Genomic DNA, 16393 nt, shown 5'->3' with positions numbered 1-16393 from the left:
AGGGTGCTCTATATATAGTATCATGTCATCCGCACATGGGCTTCCCTGGTGATAAAGCATCCGCCTGCAATGCAGGAGACGCTGGAGACGTGGGTTCAGTCCCTGGGTGGGGAAGATCCCCTGGAGGAGGACATGGCAACCCACTCCAGTACTCTTGCCTGGAGGAGCCCATGACCAGAGGAGCCTGGAGGGCCGCAGTCCATGGGTCACAAAGAGCTGGACACGACTGAGTGACTGCGTAGGGATGCATTTGCATATAATGACAGTTCGACCTCTTCCCTTCCAATCTGAATGCCTTTTATTTCTTTTTCTGTCTGATTGCTGTGGCTAGGACTCTAGTATTATGGTGAAGAAAAGTCGTGAGTGGGCATCCTTGTTTTGTTCCGGATTTTAGCAGGAATGCTTTTGGCTTTTCACCGTTCAGTGTTACATTGGCTGTGGGTTTGTCATAAAAGGCTTTTATTATGTGGAGATATGTTCTCTCAGTACCCACTTTTGAAAGAGTTTTTATCACGCTGTTGTTGCTGTTCAGTCGCTAAGTCGTGTGCGACTCTTTGCAACCCCGTGGACTATAGCACACCCGACTTGCCTGTCCTTCACTCTCTCCTAGAGTTTGCTCAAATTCTTGCCCGAGTCAGTGATGCTGTCTAACCATCTGCTTCTCTGCTGCCCCCTTCTCCTTTTGGCTTTAATCTTTCCTAGCATCAGGGTCTTCTCTAATGAGTCAGCTCTTCGTATCAGGTGGCCAAAGTATTAGAGGTTCGGCATTGGTCTTTCCAATGAATATTCAGGGTTAATTTCCTTTAGGATTGACTGGTTTGATCTCTTGCAGTCTTAAGGGACTCTCGAGAGTCTTCTCCAGCACCACAATTCAAAAGCATAAATTCTTTAGTGCCAGCCTTCTTCATGGTCCAACTCTCACATCCATACATGACTACTGGAAGAACCATAGTTTTGACTATACTGACCTCTGCAGCAAACTGATGTCACTGCTTTCTACTATGCTGTTTGGGTTGGTCATTGCTTTCCTTCCCAAGAACAAGCGTCTTTTAATTTCATGGCCGCAGTCACCGTCTGCAGTGATTTTGGAGCCCAGGAAAATAAAGTCTGCCGCTGCTTCCGCTTTTTCCCCTTCTGCTTGCCGTGAGCTGATGGGACTGGCTGTCAAGGCCTTAAGTTTCTGTACTGTTGAGTTTTAAGCCAGCTTTTCACCCTAACTTTCTGCAGTTAAAGCAATATCATCCACATACTCTGAGGCTGTTGATATTTCTTCCAGCAGTCTTGAGTCCAGCTTGTGATTCATCCAGTCCAACATTTAGCACAATGTACTCTTGCCTGGAGAATCCCATGGAGGGAGGAGCCTGGTGGGCTACAGTCCACGAGGTCGCAAAGAGTCAGACACGACTGAGCGACTTCACTTCACTTCACTCTGCATATAGGGCTTCCCTCGTAGCTGAGCTTGTAGCTCAGCTGCAGTGTAGAAAACCCTGGTTTGATTCCTGGTCGGGAAGATCCCCTGGAAAAGAGAGAGGCTACCTACTTTAGTATTCTTGGGCTTCCCTGGTGACTCAGCCAGTAAAGAATCCACCTGCAGTGTGGGAGACCTGGGTTCAGTCCCTGGGTTGGGAAGATCACCTTGGAGGGCATGGCAGCCCACACCAGTATTCTTGCCTGGAGAATCCCCAAGACAGAGGAGCCTGGTGGGCTGCAGTCCATGGGGTCACTAAGAGTCGGAAACAAACCGAGTGACTAAGCACAGCCAGCAGCACTCTGCATATAAGTTAAATAGGCAGAGTGACAGTATACATCCTTGTCATACTCCTTTCCAAATTTTTAACCACCCCATTGTTCCACGTCCAATTCTAACTGTTGCTTCTTGACCTATATTACAGGTTTCTCAGGAGGCAGGTGAGGTGGTCTGGTATTCCCATCTCTAAGAATTTTCCAGTTTGTTGTGATCTACACAGTCAAAGGCTTTAACATAGTTAATGAAAGTGAAAAAAGTGAAAGTTGCTCAGCTGTGTGTCTGACTTTTTGCAACTCCAAGGAATTCTCCAGACCGAAATACTGGAGTGGGTAGCCGTTCTCTCTAGGGGATCTTCCCAACCCAGGAATGGAACCCAGGTCTCCTGCATTGCAGGTGGACTCTTTACCATCTGAGCCACCAGGGAGGCCCTAGTGAGTGAAGCAGCAGTAGGTGCTTTTCTGGAATTCCCTTGCTTTCTGTATGATTCAGTGAATGTTGGCAATTTGGTCTCTGGTTCCTCTGCCTTTTCTAAACCCATCGTGTACACCTGGATTACTGTTGAAGGCTAAGCTTGAAGTATTGTGACCATACCCTTACTCGCGTGTGAAAGAGTGCAGTTGTACAGTGATTTGAACATTCTTCAGCATTCCAATCTTTGCGATTGGAATGAAAACTGACCTTTTCCAGTCCTATGGGCGCTGCTGAGTTTTCCAAATTTGCTGGCGTATTGAGTGCAGCACTTTATCTTTCAGAATCTGAAATAGCTCAGCTGGAATTCCATCACCTCCCCTAGCTATGTTGTTAGTAAAGCTTCCTAAGGCCCACTTGACTTCACACTCTGGGATATCAAACTCTAGGTGAGTGATCACACCATCCTGGTTATCTGGGTCATTAAAAGCTTTTTTGTATTGTTCTTCTGTGTATTTTTGCCACCTTGTCTTAATCTGTTAATCTCTTCTGCTTCTGTTAGGTCCTTACCCGTTCTGTCCTTTATTGTGCCCATCCTTGCAGGAAATGTTCCCTTGAGATCTCCAGTTTTCTTGAGGACATCTCTGGTCTTTTCCATTCTGTTGTTTTCCTCTGTTTCTTTGCACTGTTTGTTTAAGAAGGCCTCGTTATCTCTCTTGGCTATTTTCTGGAACTCTGCATTCAGCTGGGGCTCTTTCCCTTTCTCCTTTACTTTTTGCTTCTCTTCTTTCCTCAACTCTTATAAAGCCTCCTCAGCCAATGTCCTTGCCTTCTTGCATTTCTTTTTCTTTGGGATGAGTTTGGTGTTGCGTCCTGTACAATGTTACAGACCTCCATCCATAGTTCTTCAGGCACTCTGTCTACCAGATCTGATTACTTGAATCTATTCGAGCCCTCCACTGTATAACCATAAGGGATTTGATTTAGGTCATAGCTGAATGGCCTAGTCGTTTTCCCTACTTTCTTCAATTTAAAGTCTGAACTTTTGTGTAATGAGAAGTTGATGATCCGAGCCACAATCAGCTCCAGGTCTTGTTTTTGTTGACTGTATAGAGCTTTTCCATTTCTAGTTGCAAAGAGTATAATCAATCTGATTTCGGTATTGACTGGTAACGTCCATGTGTAGAGTTTCCTTTTTGTGTTGTTGAAAGAGGGGCTTTGCTATGACCAGTGTGTTCTCTGGATGAAATTCTGTTAGTCTATGCCCTGTTTCATTTTGTGCTACAAGGCCAAATTTGCCTGCTATTCCAGGTATCTCTTGGCTTTCTACTTTTCCCTTATGATGAAAAGAACATTTTTTTTTTTTTTGATGTTAATTCTAGAAGATGTTGTAGGTCTTCGTAGCACTGGTCAACTTCAGCTTCTTTGGCATCAGTGGTTCGGGCATAGACTTGGTTTACTGTGATGTTGAAGGGTTTGCCTTGAAATGAACTGAGATCATTCTGTCATTTTTAAGAGTACACCCAAGTACTACATTTCAGACTCTTGTTGGCTATGACAGCTCCCTCATTTCTTCTAAGGGATTCTTGCCCACAGTAGTAGATGTAATGGTGATCTGAATTCAATTCTCCCATTCCCATCCATGTTAATTCACTGATGCCTAAAATGTCGATGTTCACTCTTACCATCTCCTGCTTGACCATACCAAATTTGCCTTCTTTCATGGACCTAACATTCCAGGACCCTGTACAGTATTGCTCCTTACAGCATTGGACTTTACGTTCACCACGAGACACATCTACAGCTGGAGTGTTGTTTCCACTTTGGCCCAGCTGCTTCATCCTTTCTGGAGCTATTAGTAATTGCCCCTGCTCTTTCCCTAGTAGCATGTCGGACACCTTCCAGACTGTGTCACGTCTCCTTGCCTGTTCATACTGTTCATGGGGTTCTCAGGGCAAGAATCCTTCCGTGGTTTGCCATTCGCTTCTGCAGTGGACCACTTCTTGTCAGAGCTCCTCACTGTGGCCCATCTGTCTCGGGGGGCCCTGCATGGCAGGACTCATAACTTCACTGAGTTATTCAGGTCCCTTCACTATGACAAGGCTGTGACCTGGGAAGGGTGGTGAATTTTGTGAGATGCTTTTTCTGGGCCTTGAGATGACTGTGTGTTCTTTTGACTTTCCTTCTGTTTCTGTGGTGTATTACATTGATTGATTTCCATGCGCTAACCCATCCTTGTGAATTTGGAGTGCATCTCAGTTAGTAGTGGTGTATGATCTCTTACATGGTGTTGGATTCAGTTTGCTAGTATTCTGCTGAGAATTTTTGCATCTGTAGTCAACAGAGATACTGGCCTGTGCCTTTCTTTCCTGATGTATCTTTGTCTGGTTTTGGTATCAGGATGATGGTGGCTGTATAGAAGATCTTTTGAAGTGTACCCTCCTTTTCCATCTTTTAGAAGAGTTTGAAAAGGCTCAGTATAAATTATTCTTTGTATGTTTGGTAGAATTCACCTGTGAAGCCAACTGGTCGTGGACTTTTGTTTGTTCTTTCTTGTTCAGTCACTAAGTCATGTCCGACATGGACCGCAGCTCACCAGGCTTCCCTGTCCCTCACCATCTCCCAGAGTTTGCCTAAGTTCATGTCCACTGAATCAGTGATGGCACCCAACCATCTCATCCTCTGTCACCTCCTTCTTCTCCTGTCTTCAGCCTTTCTCAGTATCAGAGTCTTTTCCGATGAGTAGGCTCTTCATATCAGGTGGCCAGAGTATTGGAGCTTCAGCTTCAGCATCAGTGCTTTCAATGAATATTCATTCAGGGGTGATTTCCTTTAGGATTGACTGATTTGATCTTGCTGTCCTAGAGACTCTCAAAAGTCTTCTCTAGCACCACAGTTCAAAAGCCTCAATTCTTCAGTGCTCAGCCTTCCTTACAGTCCAGTTCTCATATCCATAGGTCTTCCCTGATAGCTCAGTTGGTAAAGAATCTGCCTGCAATGCAGGAGACCCTGGTTCGATTCCTGGGTCAGGAAGATCCACTGGAGAAGGGATAGGCCACCCACTCCAGTATTCTGGGGCTTTCCTTGTGGCTCAGCTGGTAAAGAATCTGCCTGTGATGCAGGAGACCTGGGTTCGATCCCTGGGTTGGGAAGACCCCCTGGAGAAGGGAAGGGCTACCCATGCCAGTATCCTGGCCTGGAGAATTCCATGGACTGTACATAGTCCACGGGGTCGCAAAGAGTCGGACACGACTGAGTGACTTTCAGTTTCACTTTTCTCATATCCTTACATGACAGTTGGAAAAATCATAGCTTTGACTACATGGACCTTTGTTGGCAAAGTGCTCTCTCTGCTTTTTAATTATGCCATTTAGGTCTGTCACAGCTTTTGTTTGTAGGGAGGTTTATCACTACAGATTCTATTTCACTTTCAGTGACTGGTCTGTTCAACTGATCTATTTCTTGATTCAATTTCAGTGGGCTGTATGTTTCTAGATCCATTTCTTCCAGGTTGTCAAATTTGTTGGCATATAATTTGTTTTTGTTTTTTAGACATGTTGTGCAGCTTTCAGGATCTCAGTTCCCCAGCCAGGGATTGAACCTGGCCATGGCAGTGAGGAGCTGCAAGTCCTAACCACTAGATCATCAGGGAGTTCCCAGCATCTAATTGTTCAGAGTCTTCTCTTACGGGTTTCTGTATTTCTGCAGGATTTGTTGATTTCTCCTTTTTCATTTCTTATTTTCTTTATATAGGTTCTTTCTCTTTTCTTAATGAGCCTGGTCAGAGGTTTGTCAATGTTGTTTATCCTTTCAAAGACCAAGCTCTTAGTTTTAATAAATTTTTTCTGTTTTTTTTTTTTTAATCTTTATATCCTCCCTGCTCTTTATTACTTCCTTCTAGTAACTTTAGGTTTTGTTTCTTTTTCTAATTCTTTTACGTGGTAGATTAGGTTGTTTGTTTGACATTCTTGTTGTTTTTTGAGGAAGACCTTTATTGTTATGAACTTCCCTCTAAGAACTGCCTTTGCTGCAGGCCATAGATTTTGTATTGTGTTCTGATTGTACTTGTCTCAAGGTATTTTTAAATTTCCTTTTGATTTCCTCATTGGTTTTTTAGTAGCATGTTGTGTAGTCTCTGTGTAATCTTTTCCTCATTCCTTTTCCTGTGGTTAATTGGTAATTTTGTGCCATTGTGGTTGGAGAAGATGCCTGAAATACTTTCTATACTCTTGAATTTGTTGAGGTTAGTTCGTGCCCTACTGTGTGGTCAGTCCTAGAAAATGTTGCACGTGCACTTGAAAAGAATGTATATTCTACTTTGGGGGGTTGTAATGTCCTGAAAATAGGAATTAAGTGTAACTGTTCTATTGGGTCATGTAGGCTTTCTCTTGCCTTACTGACTTTCTGTCTAGAGGATCTGTTCTGTGATGTGAGTGGGCTGTTAAAGTCTCCCTCTATTATTGTCTTCCTGCCGGTTTCTCCCTTTACGTCTGTTGTTCAGTCACTCAGTTGTGTCCAACTCTTTGTGACCCCATGGACTGTAGTCATCCAGGCTCCTCTGCTCATGGGATTTCCCAGGCAAGAATACTGGAGTGGCTTGCCATTTTCTTCTCCAGGGGATCTTCCCAACCTAAGGATTGAACCCGGGTCTCCTGAATTGGAGCCAGATTCTTTGCCACTGAGCCACCGAGGAAGCCCGTTCATCTTTAGCTTGTGTTTTATGTATCTGGGTGCTCCTGTGTTAGCTGCATATATAGGGGCAAGCGTAACACCTTCTCGTATTGCTCCTTCCACCATTATGTGGTGCCCTTATCTTTCTTCATGGCCTTTGTCTTAAAGTTTGTTTTGTCTGATGTTAATTTAAGTATTGCAACTTCTGCTCTCCTTTTATTTCCAATACATGAAATATCCTTTTCTGTGCCGTCACTTCTAATCTGTGTCGTCACTTCTAATCTGTGTCCTTTGCCATAAGGTGGGTCTCATATAGGCTGCATATTGTAAGGTCTTTTTTTTTTTTTTTTTAATCCAGTCTGCCACTCTATTGATTAGAACATTCAGTCCATTGACATTTAAGGTAATTATTGATACATATGTATTTATTGCCATACTAAACCTTGTTTTCCAGTTGATTCTTTGTTTTCCTTCCTCTTTCTTTTTGTGGTTTGGTGGTTTACTTTATGCTTATGTTCTTTTGGGGTTTTGTGCATTTATTTTATGTTTTTGATTTGTGACTGCCCTGTTTTTTAAGTATGTTAACCCTTTTGTATATCTGCTTGCTTTAAACTGATAGTCATACCTGCTGAAACATATTCTAAAAGAAAAACGAATGTGCATTTTCTTACTGTCCTTCCCCACATTTTATGACTTTGATGTCCTTTTTTACGTCTTCATGTTTGTCCCTTTGTTGTTGCTTGTATTTATCATCACTTTCACAGATAGATTTTTTTCCTTCTTTTTGGATATCTATACTAGCCAGTTTAAATGATTTACTTTCCAGTCATGATTTCTCCCTTTCTATATCTCCTTGCTTCTTTTCTATTTAGAGATCTTTTAATATTTCCATAGTTTTACTATTGGTATATTCATTTAGTTTTTGCTTGCCTGAGAAATTCTTTATTTTTCTTCTTATTCTAAACAATAATCTTGTTGGATCGAATATTCTAGATTGCAGGATTTTCCCTTTCAAGACTTTGAATATATTTTGCCACTCCTTTTTGGCCTGCAGTGTTTCTGTAGAGAAATCAGCTGATAGGCTTATAGGGGTTCCCTTGTAATTAACTCTTTGTTTTTGTCTTGCTGCCTTTAGAATCCTCTTTAACTTTTGCCGTTTTTATTATAGTATGTCTTGGTGTAGGTCTGTTTGGATTCATATTGTTTAGGATCCTCTGTGCTTCCTATATCTGGATATCTGTTTGGTTCTTTAGGTTTGGGAAATTTTTAGTCATAATTTCTTCAAATACACTTTCAATCCCCTTTTCTCTTCTCCTTATGGAAAACATATTACACCTAGATCAACGTACTTTATATTATTATCCAGTGGGTCTCATATTGCTTTAATTTTTTTCATTTGGCTTTCTGTCTGCTCTTTTGTGTAATTTTCCTTTGTTCTGTCTTCCAGATCACTTATTCCTTCTTTTGCATTATTTTTTCTGGTATTCATTACCTTTAGCTCAACTTTCACCTTGGCAAATGAGTTTTCTAACTTTTCTTGGCTCCTCCTTATACTCCCTAGTTCCTTTTTATAGCAATTTGCGTTTCTGTTGATAGCCTTTCTTAATTCCCTTAGCATTTTCATTACCTCTTTTTGAAGTTGATGTCTATTAGACTGACGAGGTCTGTTTCACTGTTCGTTTAGGGGAATTCTCTTGGTCTTTTAGTTGGCAGTAAAAAGACTCTGATGCTGGGAGGGATTGAGGGCAGGAGGAGAAGGGGAAGACAGAGGATGAGATGGCTGGATGGCATCACTGGCTCGATGGACGTGAGTCTGAGTGAACTCCAGGAGTTGGTGTTGGACAGGGAGGCCTGGTATGCTGCGATTCATGGGGTTGCAAAGAGTCGGACATGACTGAGCAACTGAACTGAGCTGAATTCTTCTGCTGCTTCATTTTACTTCTATTTCTCTTAGTCTGAGTTTAGGAGAAACAGTCATCTACTGTAGCCTTGGAGGACTGTTTATACGTGAGGGCATCCCTGCATAGCTTGTGTGGATGTAACGCTTCTTTGAGGGTTGTTTTTGGCTTGAATGCTTGCTGTCTCTTTTCTCTGCGTGTGCTGTCCATTGTCCACTTGATAAGGGGTGTGCAGGTGCTCGGCCCATGCACAGTCCCAAAAAGGCAAGGGCAGCAGTTGGTGCTCAGTCATGGGACCCTTGGTGGCGGCAGTGCCTACTGCCTGCCGCGGTCTGCAGCTACCTCTGGAGTCTGAGGTGGTAGTGGCCGCTTGTGCCTACCCCAGAGCTCGTGTAGGTGGTGCCCTGTCACCTGAGAGCACACAGCGGGAGAGGAATTCCTGTGGCAGTCCTGCGCCTCTCCTTGCATGCCCCCTAACAATATCACCTTCCCTCTCTGGTGGGCCCAGGCTTATTCCCATGTTCCCTTGGTTGGGGCACATGACATCCTAGTCCCCTTGGGCTGTCCATACTGCCAACCCCAGTTCTCGCCCCAGTTCTACCTCTGAAGCCTGAGCCTCGGCCCCCACCTGCCTCCATGGACGAGCATCTCAGACTGGGGAGGGCCTGGTGGCAGTACTGACCGTCTGTGCAGGTCTGTCTCTGCGTTGCCCTCCGTAAACCAGTGCTATTCTGTCTCAGACTCCAGAGCCCCTCCTTGGGCCCCACTGATCTCTCTGCCTGTGACAGGGCTTCCAAGGGAGCAGAAACCTTTCCCCTCTCATAGCTCCTGTCCAGATTCCTTTCTCTCTCTCTCTTTTTTTTTCTTTGTTTTGTTCTTCACAGTTAAATCGAGATTTTTTTTTGCCCTTTGGAAATCTAGAAAATGTTCTACCAATGTTCACTAGATGTTCTGTGAGAACAATTCCACAGGCAGATGATGTATTTTTTATACATTTGTGGGAGAAGGGGAGCTCCCCATCCTACTCTTCCTCCACCTTGATCTGATCCCCCAAAATATCAGTGTCTTTAGATTTCTCTTCTCTGAGCGGTATTCTAAACCAAGTAGGTTTGCTTTATAAGAAAGAGTTGAGGTTTCCTTTCTAAACATGAAATAGACAAAATGTAAAGGGGACTGACCTTTTTGTTTATTTCTAGGAGCTGCATGCTGCTTCCCTTGAACAGCACCTTCTAGATCAGATTCGAATAGTTTTTCCGAAAGCCATTTTTCCGGTCTGGGTTGATCAGCAGACTTACATATTTATCCAGATTGGTAGGTGCTGTCGTAACACTTTCTGTCCCACTCTTCACTATCGCATTGACTCCAAAGCAGAGGTCAGCGCACACTGATGACCCTTGTTTTCTGTGCAGCCGCACTGATGCCAGATGCTCCTTACGGAAGGCTGGAAACCGACAGCAGGCTCCTGATTCAGCCAAAGACCCGCCAAGCCAAAGAGAGTACACTTTCAGAAGCAGATAATATACCTGGAAAATTTCATCATTATGGAAGAGACCAAAGAGGATTGACAAAAGGACTTCAGACCAAGCAACTTCAGTCAAATCCTGTAGGAGTCGCTGGGTCTAAAGAAAGAGAATCAGAGGGTAGAACTGACTCATCATTTATACCAAGCTTATGGACTGTGATAGGAAGCATTTTTTCTTCTGGGTCTGAGAAGAAACGAGACACATCCTGGGGATTAACTGAAATCAATGCTTTCAAAAACATGCAGTCAGCAGATGTTCCTCTGGACAATATTTTCAGAGTATGCAAATCCCAGCCTCCCAGCATATGTAAGGCATCAGCAACTTCTGTGTTTCACAAACATCATGCCATTCATGTATTTCCATGGGACCAGGAATACTTTGATGTGGAGCCCAGCTTCACTGTGACCTATGGAAAGCTAGTGAAACTGCTTTCTCCAAAGCAGCAGCAAAGTAGAACAAAGCAGAATGTCCTGTCACCTGAAAAAGAGAAGCAGATGTTAGAGCCTCTAGATCAAAAGCAGGTTAGCCCAGACCATAGTCACAAAGCAGGCAAGGCCTGTGTGCTAAAGGTGGTCTGGAATGGACTCGAGGAACTGAAGAATGCCATGAAATACACCAAAAACTTAGACGCGCTTCATCTCGGGAAAGTCTGGGTTAGTACAAGACTTTCTTTAAAGAATATTGTGTTAGTTGCTCAGTTGTGTCCGACTCTTTGCAACCCCATGGACTATAGCTCGCCAGGCTCTATCCATGGAATTCTCCAGGCAAGAATACTGGAATGGGTAGTCATTCCTTCTCCAAGGGGTCTTCCCAACCCAGGTGTTGAACCTGGGTCTCCCGCATTCCAGGCAGATTCTTCACCATCTGAGCCACCAGGGAAGCCCCAAATTGTACTATAGTTGATTTATAGTGTTGTTTGTTTCTGGTCTGTAGCAAATGGGTTTGTATAAATCATATAAAATACTTTTATGTTGCTTGAACTTGCCCAGATTTTGAACTAAAATATTATAATATTTTATGCACAAGTTGAAAACCAGTGTAATAAACCCTATTTAAAGTCCCCCTCCTCTAGTCTTCCCTGGTGGCTCAGATGGTAAAGAATCTGCCTGCAATGCAGGAGACCAGGGTTTGATCCCTAGTTCGGAAAGATCTCCTGGAGAAGGAAATGGCAACCCCCACTCCAGTATTCTTGCCTGGAGAATCCCATGGATGGAGGAACCTGGCCGGCTACAGTCCCTGGGGTCACAAAGAGTTGGACACGACTGAGTGGCTAACAACGAAAGTTCCTGTGGGGACGCATTTCTAATTGCAGGGTAAAGTCCTTTTTTGGGTAAGGTTTGTGTGTTTTTTGGCTAATAAACTTGGACAGGTAAAAGCTAAGATAGGTACAGGCCCAGAGAGGTCAAAATTACCTGCCTGGGGTAACAAGTCAGTAAGTAGAATGAGGATTCAAACCCTGGCAGGCTGACTCTTGAGTTCATGCTTCAGATGGAGGCCCTACGAAGCTTCCCATCTTCAATGCCTGAAGATTTGCTTCCACCTTCTTGAAAGCAAAGGAATGTCTTGGTATGTACTGGGGGAAATGCCCAGTGTAGGGAGAGAGCCATGGTGTGGGATGACCGGGATTCAGAGGTACCCAGAAAGCTCCTTACCGTGCTGGTATTGTTTCTTTGCTGTGATGGAGAGAGAAAGTAGCACCACTAGCATTTCACCTCCTCATCCTAACTTCAGATGTTAATGTTTATTTTGTATGAAGTGAGCCACCAGCCTCCTTTATTTTAACCTGATTTTGAAGGAAGATTATTAGAACAGGGAAGAACGATGGAAGGGAAAGGGAGTCCCCTTCGCAGATTTCTCTTACTCTCACAGTTTAGACTGTGACCTTTCGGTAGGTGACTTACAAGTTGTAATCTCTTCGGCCTACATCATTCTCTAAAGCTCCAACCGTGCCTCATATTTTCTGTTATCTCTAATCTCTTTCCCAAGAAGATCCCCCTGCATCTTGAAAATCATATTGTCTGAACTTGTTAATGGACCTGTCTGTTTCTAATAATGGTTCTGCCATTAGGCAGGAAACACTGTTATTTCCCTGATACTATATGGTGAGGATGGGGTGAAAAAGTGGTGATCGAGTGCTGGAGACCAGGCGAGACGGCAGTGACGAGCCTGTGCTTGCCACTCTGCGGTCAGGGTGGGAGGGGGCCCAGTGAGAGGTGGCAGTTGGAACCAGGAACTCAGGCTGGCTTAACCGGAGAGAGCGAAAGTGATCACCTTCTGAAGAGGATGTTAAAGAAACAACTGTAGGAAAAAAGTGAAATGTTCGTATTACAACAGTACCTGAATGCCCACCTATACTATCAGTCATGGCAGTATCTTATCATTCACCTGAGTTGATAGAAATTAATATCAGTGTTTATGCTGTGGAATATTTCTTAATCAAGATTTTAACGTCTATATTTTAAATTCATTTTTACATATTTCAGATTCCAGATGACCTGAGAAAGAGGCTAAATATAGAAATGCATGCGGTCATCAGAATAACTCCAGTGGAAGTTACCCCTAACATTCCAAGATCTCTAAAACTACAACCTACAGAAAACTTGGTGAGTTCCCATTTATGTATCACAATTATTTTACATGCATGGTAAACTTTCTAGTTGCTTTAGCTAAGTAATAAGAATGTACTCCTTTATTCTAAAAGAGCAAAGAAGTCTTTTGGTTTTATTGTGATAAAATACATATAAGATAAAATGCTGTTTTAACTCTTTGAGTGTGCAATTTAGTGCCATTAAGTACATTTATAACATGAAACCATCACTATTTCTGAAACTTTTCCATCCACTGAATAGAAACTTTGTGCCCATTAAGCGATCACTCCCTACCTTTTCCTCCCCCAATTCTCAACTGTGATCAGTCTCTGTGAATTTGCTTATTCTAGATCTTATATGTAGGTGGAATCATACAATATTTGCCCTTTGTGTCTTGGTTATTTCATTTAACGTGTTGTCAGGGTTTATCCACACTATAGCATATATCAAACTTCACTCCTGTTTATGGCTGCATAGTATTCCATTGTATGTAAATATACACATGTTGTTTATTCATCAGTTGATGGACACTGGGGTTATTTCTGTGTTTTTTTTTTTTAACTGTTCTGATTAATGCTGCTGTGAATATTGATATACAGATATTTGAGTCCCTACTTTCGGTTCTTTTGGGTACATACCCCGGAGTTGAATTGCTGGATCAAATGGCACTGTTTACCTGTTTCAGAAACCAGAAGGCCTTTTTTTTTCCTGCTCTGGAACTTCGCTGCTGCAGGCAGGCTTTCTCTAGTTGCCGTGAGCGGGGCTGCTCTCTAGTTGCAGGGCACGAGCTTCTCACTGCCATGGCTTCTCTCGTTGCAGAGTATGGCTCAGTAGTTGTGGCGCTTGAGCTTGGTTGCCCCATGGCATGTGGGATCTTCCTGGACCAGGGATCAAACCTGTGTCCCCTTCATTGGTGGGCGGATTCTTAACCCCTGGACCACCAGGAAAGTCTGCAAGAAGTCTTTAATAAATGATATACATATAACAGACATTGTGCCAATGCAAGTATGGATAATTTGGCATTTAAAGGATTGATATTTTTGCTACATCTGGGCAGTTTTTTAAGAAAATTCTCACATGTTTCAGTATTAACAGTGCAGTGTAAAAGAGAGTTAGACTGTTTTACTTTTCAGCACTTAATTTTGATACACACTGATATGGTCAGGAATTGAAGTATGGAACTTAATTTTAAAATCTCTTTAGAGTATTATCAGGCTTCCCTGATAGCTCAGATGGTAAAGAATCTGGCTGCAATGCAGGAGACCCCAGTTCAGTTCCTGGGTCGGAAAGACTTGCTGGAGAAGGGAAAGGCTACCCACTCCAGTGTTCTATCCTGGAGAATTCCAGAGACTGTAGAGTCCATGGGGTCCAAAGAGTCAGATGCAGCTGAGCGACTTTCATTTATTTTCTGTTAGAGTGTTGTCATCTGTACCAACATAGCTTACCAGTTCTCACAGAATTGTAACAGAGGAAAATTATTATATGTTCAGAAAATGCCAAACATGATTCAATCCTTCTCTGATAATTTGCATTATACTTCCAGGTCCTCTGGATAATGATGGTCATTGTAAAACCATTTTCACAGATCTTTCTGCTTGGCGGAACCTCAGATAAAATAGTTTATATTCTGTGACTAGAGAAGAAGAAAACAAATAGAACACATGCCATTTCCATAACAGTATGCAGCTGAGCATTTGACATGCTCACTGATGTGTAGTTTAACTTTCCGATTCTTTGGCCTTCGGTGGTTTTCTGATCTGTGCGTTGTGTTATAGTTGATTTACTTTAGAGGGTCGTTGGTTTGCAGTGTTGTGTTTCAGATGTATAGCAGATTGATTCAGTTCTACATATATCCATTCTTTTTCAGATTCTTGTCCCATGTAGATTATTACAGAATATTGGCTGGAGTTCTCTGTGCTGTACAGCAGTTCCTTGTTGAGTATTTTATATACAGTAGTGTGTATATGTTAATCTCAACCTCCTAGTTTATCTTCCCTCCACCTTTGCACTTTGATAACCATAAGTTGTTTTTGGAATCTGTGAGTCTTGTTTCTGTTTTGTGAATAAATTAATTTGTATCCTTTTTTTTAGATTCCACATATAAGTGAAATCTTCTGTCTGAAATAGAAGTAATTCAATTAGTATGATTTATGTCAGAGTGTTCTGGCTATGTTTTCCTCTAAGAATTATTTTAATTAGATTATAGTTACTTTACAGTGTTTTACAGCAAACTGAATTAGCTGTTTGTTTAGTCACGAAGTCATGTCTGACTCTGTGCGTGCGATGCCATGGACTGCAGCAACCAGGCCTCCCTGTCTATCTCCCGGACAGGCCTTCACTATCTCCCGGAGATTGTTCAGACTCATATCCATTGAGTTGGTGATGCCATCTAACCGCTTCATCTTCTGCTGACCTCTTCTTCTTTTGCCTTAAATCTTCCCTAGCATCAGAGTCTTTCCAGTGAGTCAACTCTTCGCATCAGGTGGCCAAAGTATTGGAGTTTCAGCATCAGTCCTTTCAATGAATATTCAGGACTAATTTCCTTTAGGATTAACTAGTTTAATCTCCTACAGTTCAAGGGGCTCTCAAGCATCTTCTCCAGCACCACAATTTGAAAGCATCAATTCTTTGGCACTCACTCAGCCTTCTTTATGGTCCAGTTCTCTTATCAATACATGACTAGTGGAAAGACCCTAGCTTTGACTATGCAGACATTTGTCAGGGAAGTGATGTCTTTGCTCTTTAATACAACTGTAGGTTTGTCACAGCTTGCTGCCCAAGAAGCACGCTTCTGATTTCATGGCTGCAGTCACTGTCCGCAGTGATTTGGGAACAGAAGAAGGGAAACTCTGCCACTGCTTCTGCTGTTTCCCCATCTGGTTGCCATGAAGTGATGGGACCGAACGTCATGCTGTTAGCTTTCTGAGTGCTGAGTTATAAGCCACTTTTTCACTCTCCTCTTTCACTTTCATCAAGAAGCTTTTTAGTTCCTCTTCACTTTGTGCCATGAGGGTGGTATCATCTGCATATCTGAGGTTGTTGGTATTTCTCCCAGCAGTCTTGATTCCAGCTTGTGACTCATCCAGCCCAGTATTTCACTGTTTAAGTTAAATATGCAGGGTGACAATATATAGCTTTGACATACTCCTTTCTCAAGTTTGAACCAGTCTGCTGTTTCATGTAAGATTCTAACTGTTGCTTCCTGACCAGCATACAGGTTTCTCAGGAGACAGGTAAGATGGTCTGGTATTCCCATCTCTAAGAATTTTCCACAGTTTGTTGTGATCAACTTTCCCATAGTCAGTGAAGCAGAAGTAGTTTTGTTTTGTTTTGTTTTGTTTTGTTTTCTGGAATTCCCTTGCTTTGTCTATGATCCAGTGAATGTTGGCAGTTTGATCTTGGTTCCTCTGCCTTTTCTAAGTCCAGCTTGTACACCTGGAAGGTCTTGGTTTTTATGTACTGATGAAGCCTAGCTTGAAGGATTTTTGAGCACAACCTTACTAGCATGAGAAATGAGTGCAAATGTATGGTAGTTTTTACATTCTTTGGCACTGCCCT

At 42.7% G+C, this 16393-nt stretch overlaps 1 protein-coding gene across 6 annotated transcripts in view; it reads left to right on the top strand.

Moving 5' to 3' along the window:
• PEX1 (peroxisomal biogenesis factor 1) overlaps positions 1-16393 on the top strand; it is a 70219-nt gene that overhangs the window by 11679 nt on the left and 42147 nt on the right. For all 6 annotated transcript variants that reach the window (XR_009600321.1, XR_009600320.1, XM_042249141.2 and 3 more), the window contains 3 exons: positions 9921-10035; positions 10134-10900; positions 12731-12850. Coding sequence is in view for 4 of the 6 variants with exons in the window: in XM_042249141.2 (XP_042105075.1) it covers positions 9921-10035; positions 10134-10900; positions 12731-12850 (1002 nt within the window). In the remaining 2 variants the exon portion in view is untranslated. The remainder of the gene's footprint in view (positions 1-9920; positions 10036-10133; positions 10901-12730; positions 12851-16393) is intronic.

Source organism: Ovis aries, chromosome 4 (genome assembly GCF_016772045.2).
Source record: "Ovis aries strain OAR_USU_Benz2616 breed Rambouillet chromosome 4, ARS-UI_Ramb_v3.0, whole genome shotgun sequence".
NCBI classification, from domain to species: domain Eukaryota; kingdom Metazoa; phylum Chordata; class Mammalia; order Artiodactyla; family Bovidae; genus Ovis; species Ovis aries.
The sequence above is the reverse complement of the archived record's forward strand: the minus strand, read 5'-3'. Positions and strand labels throughout refer to the sequence as shown.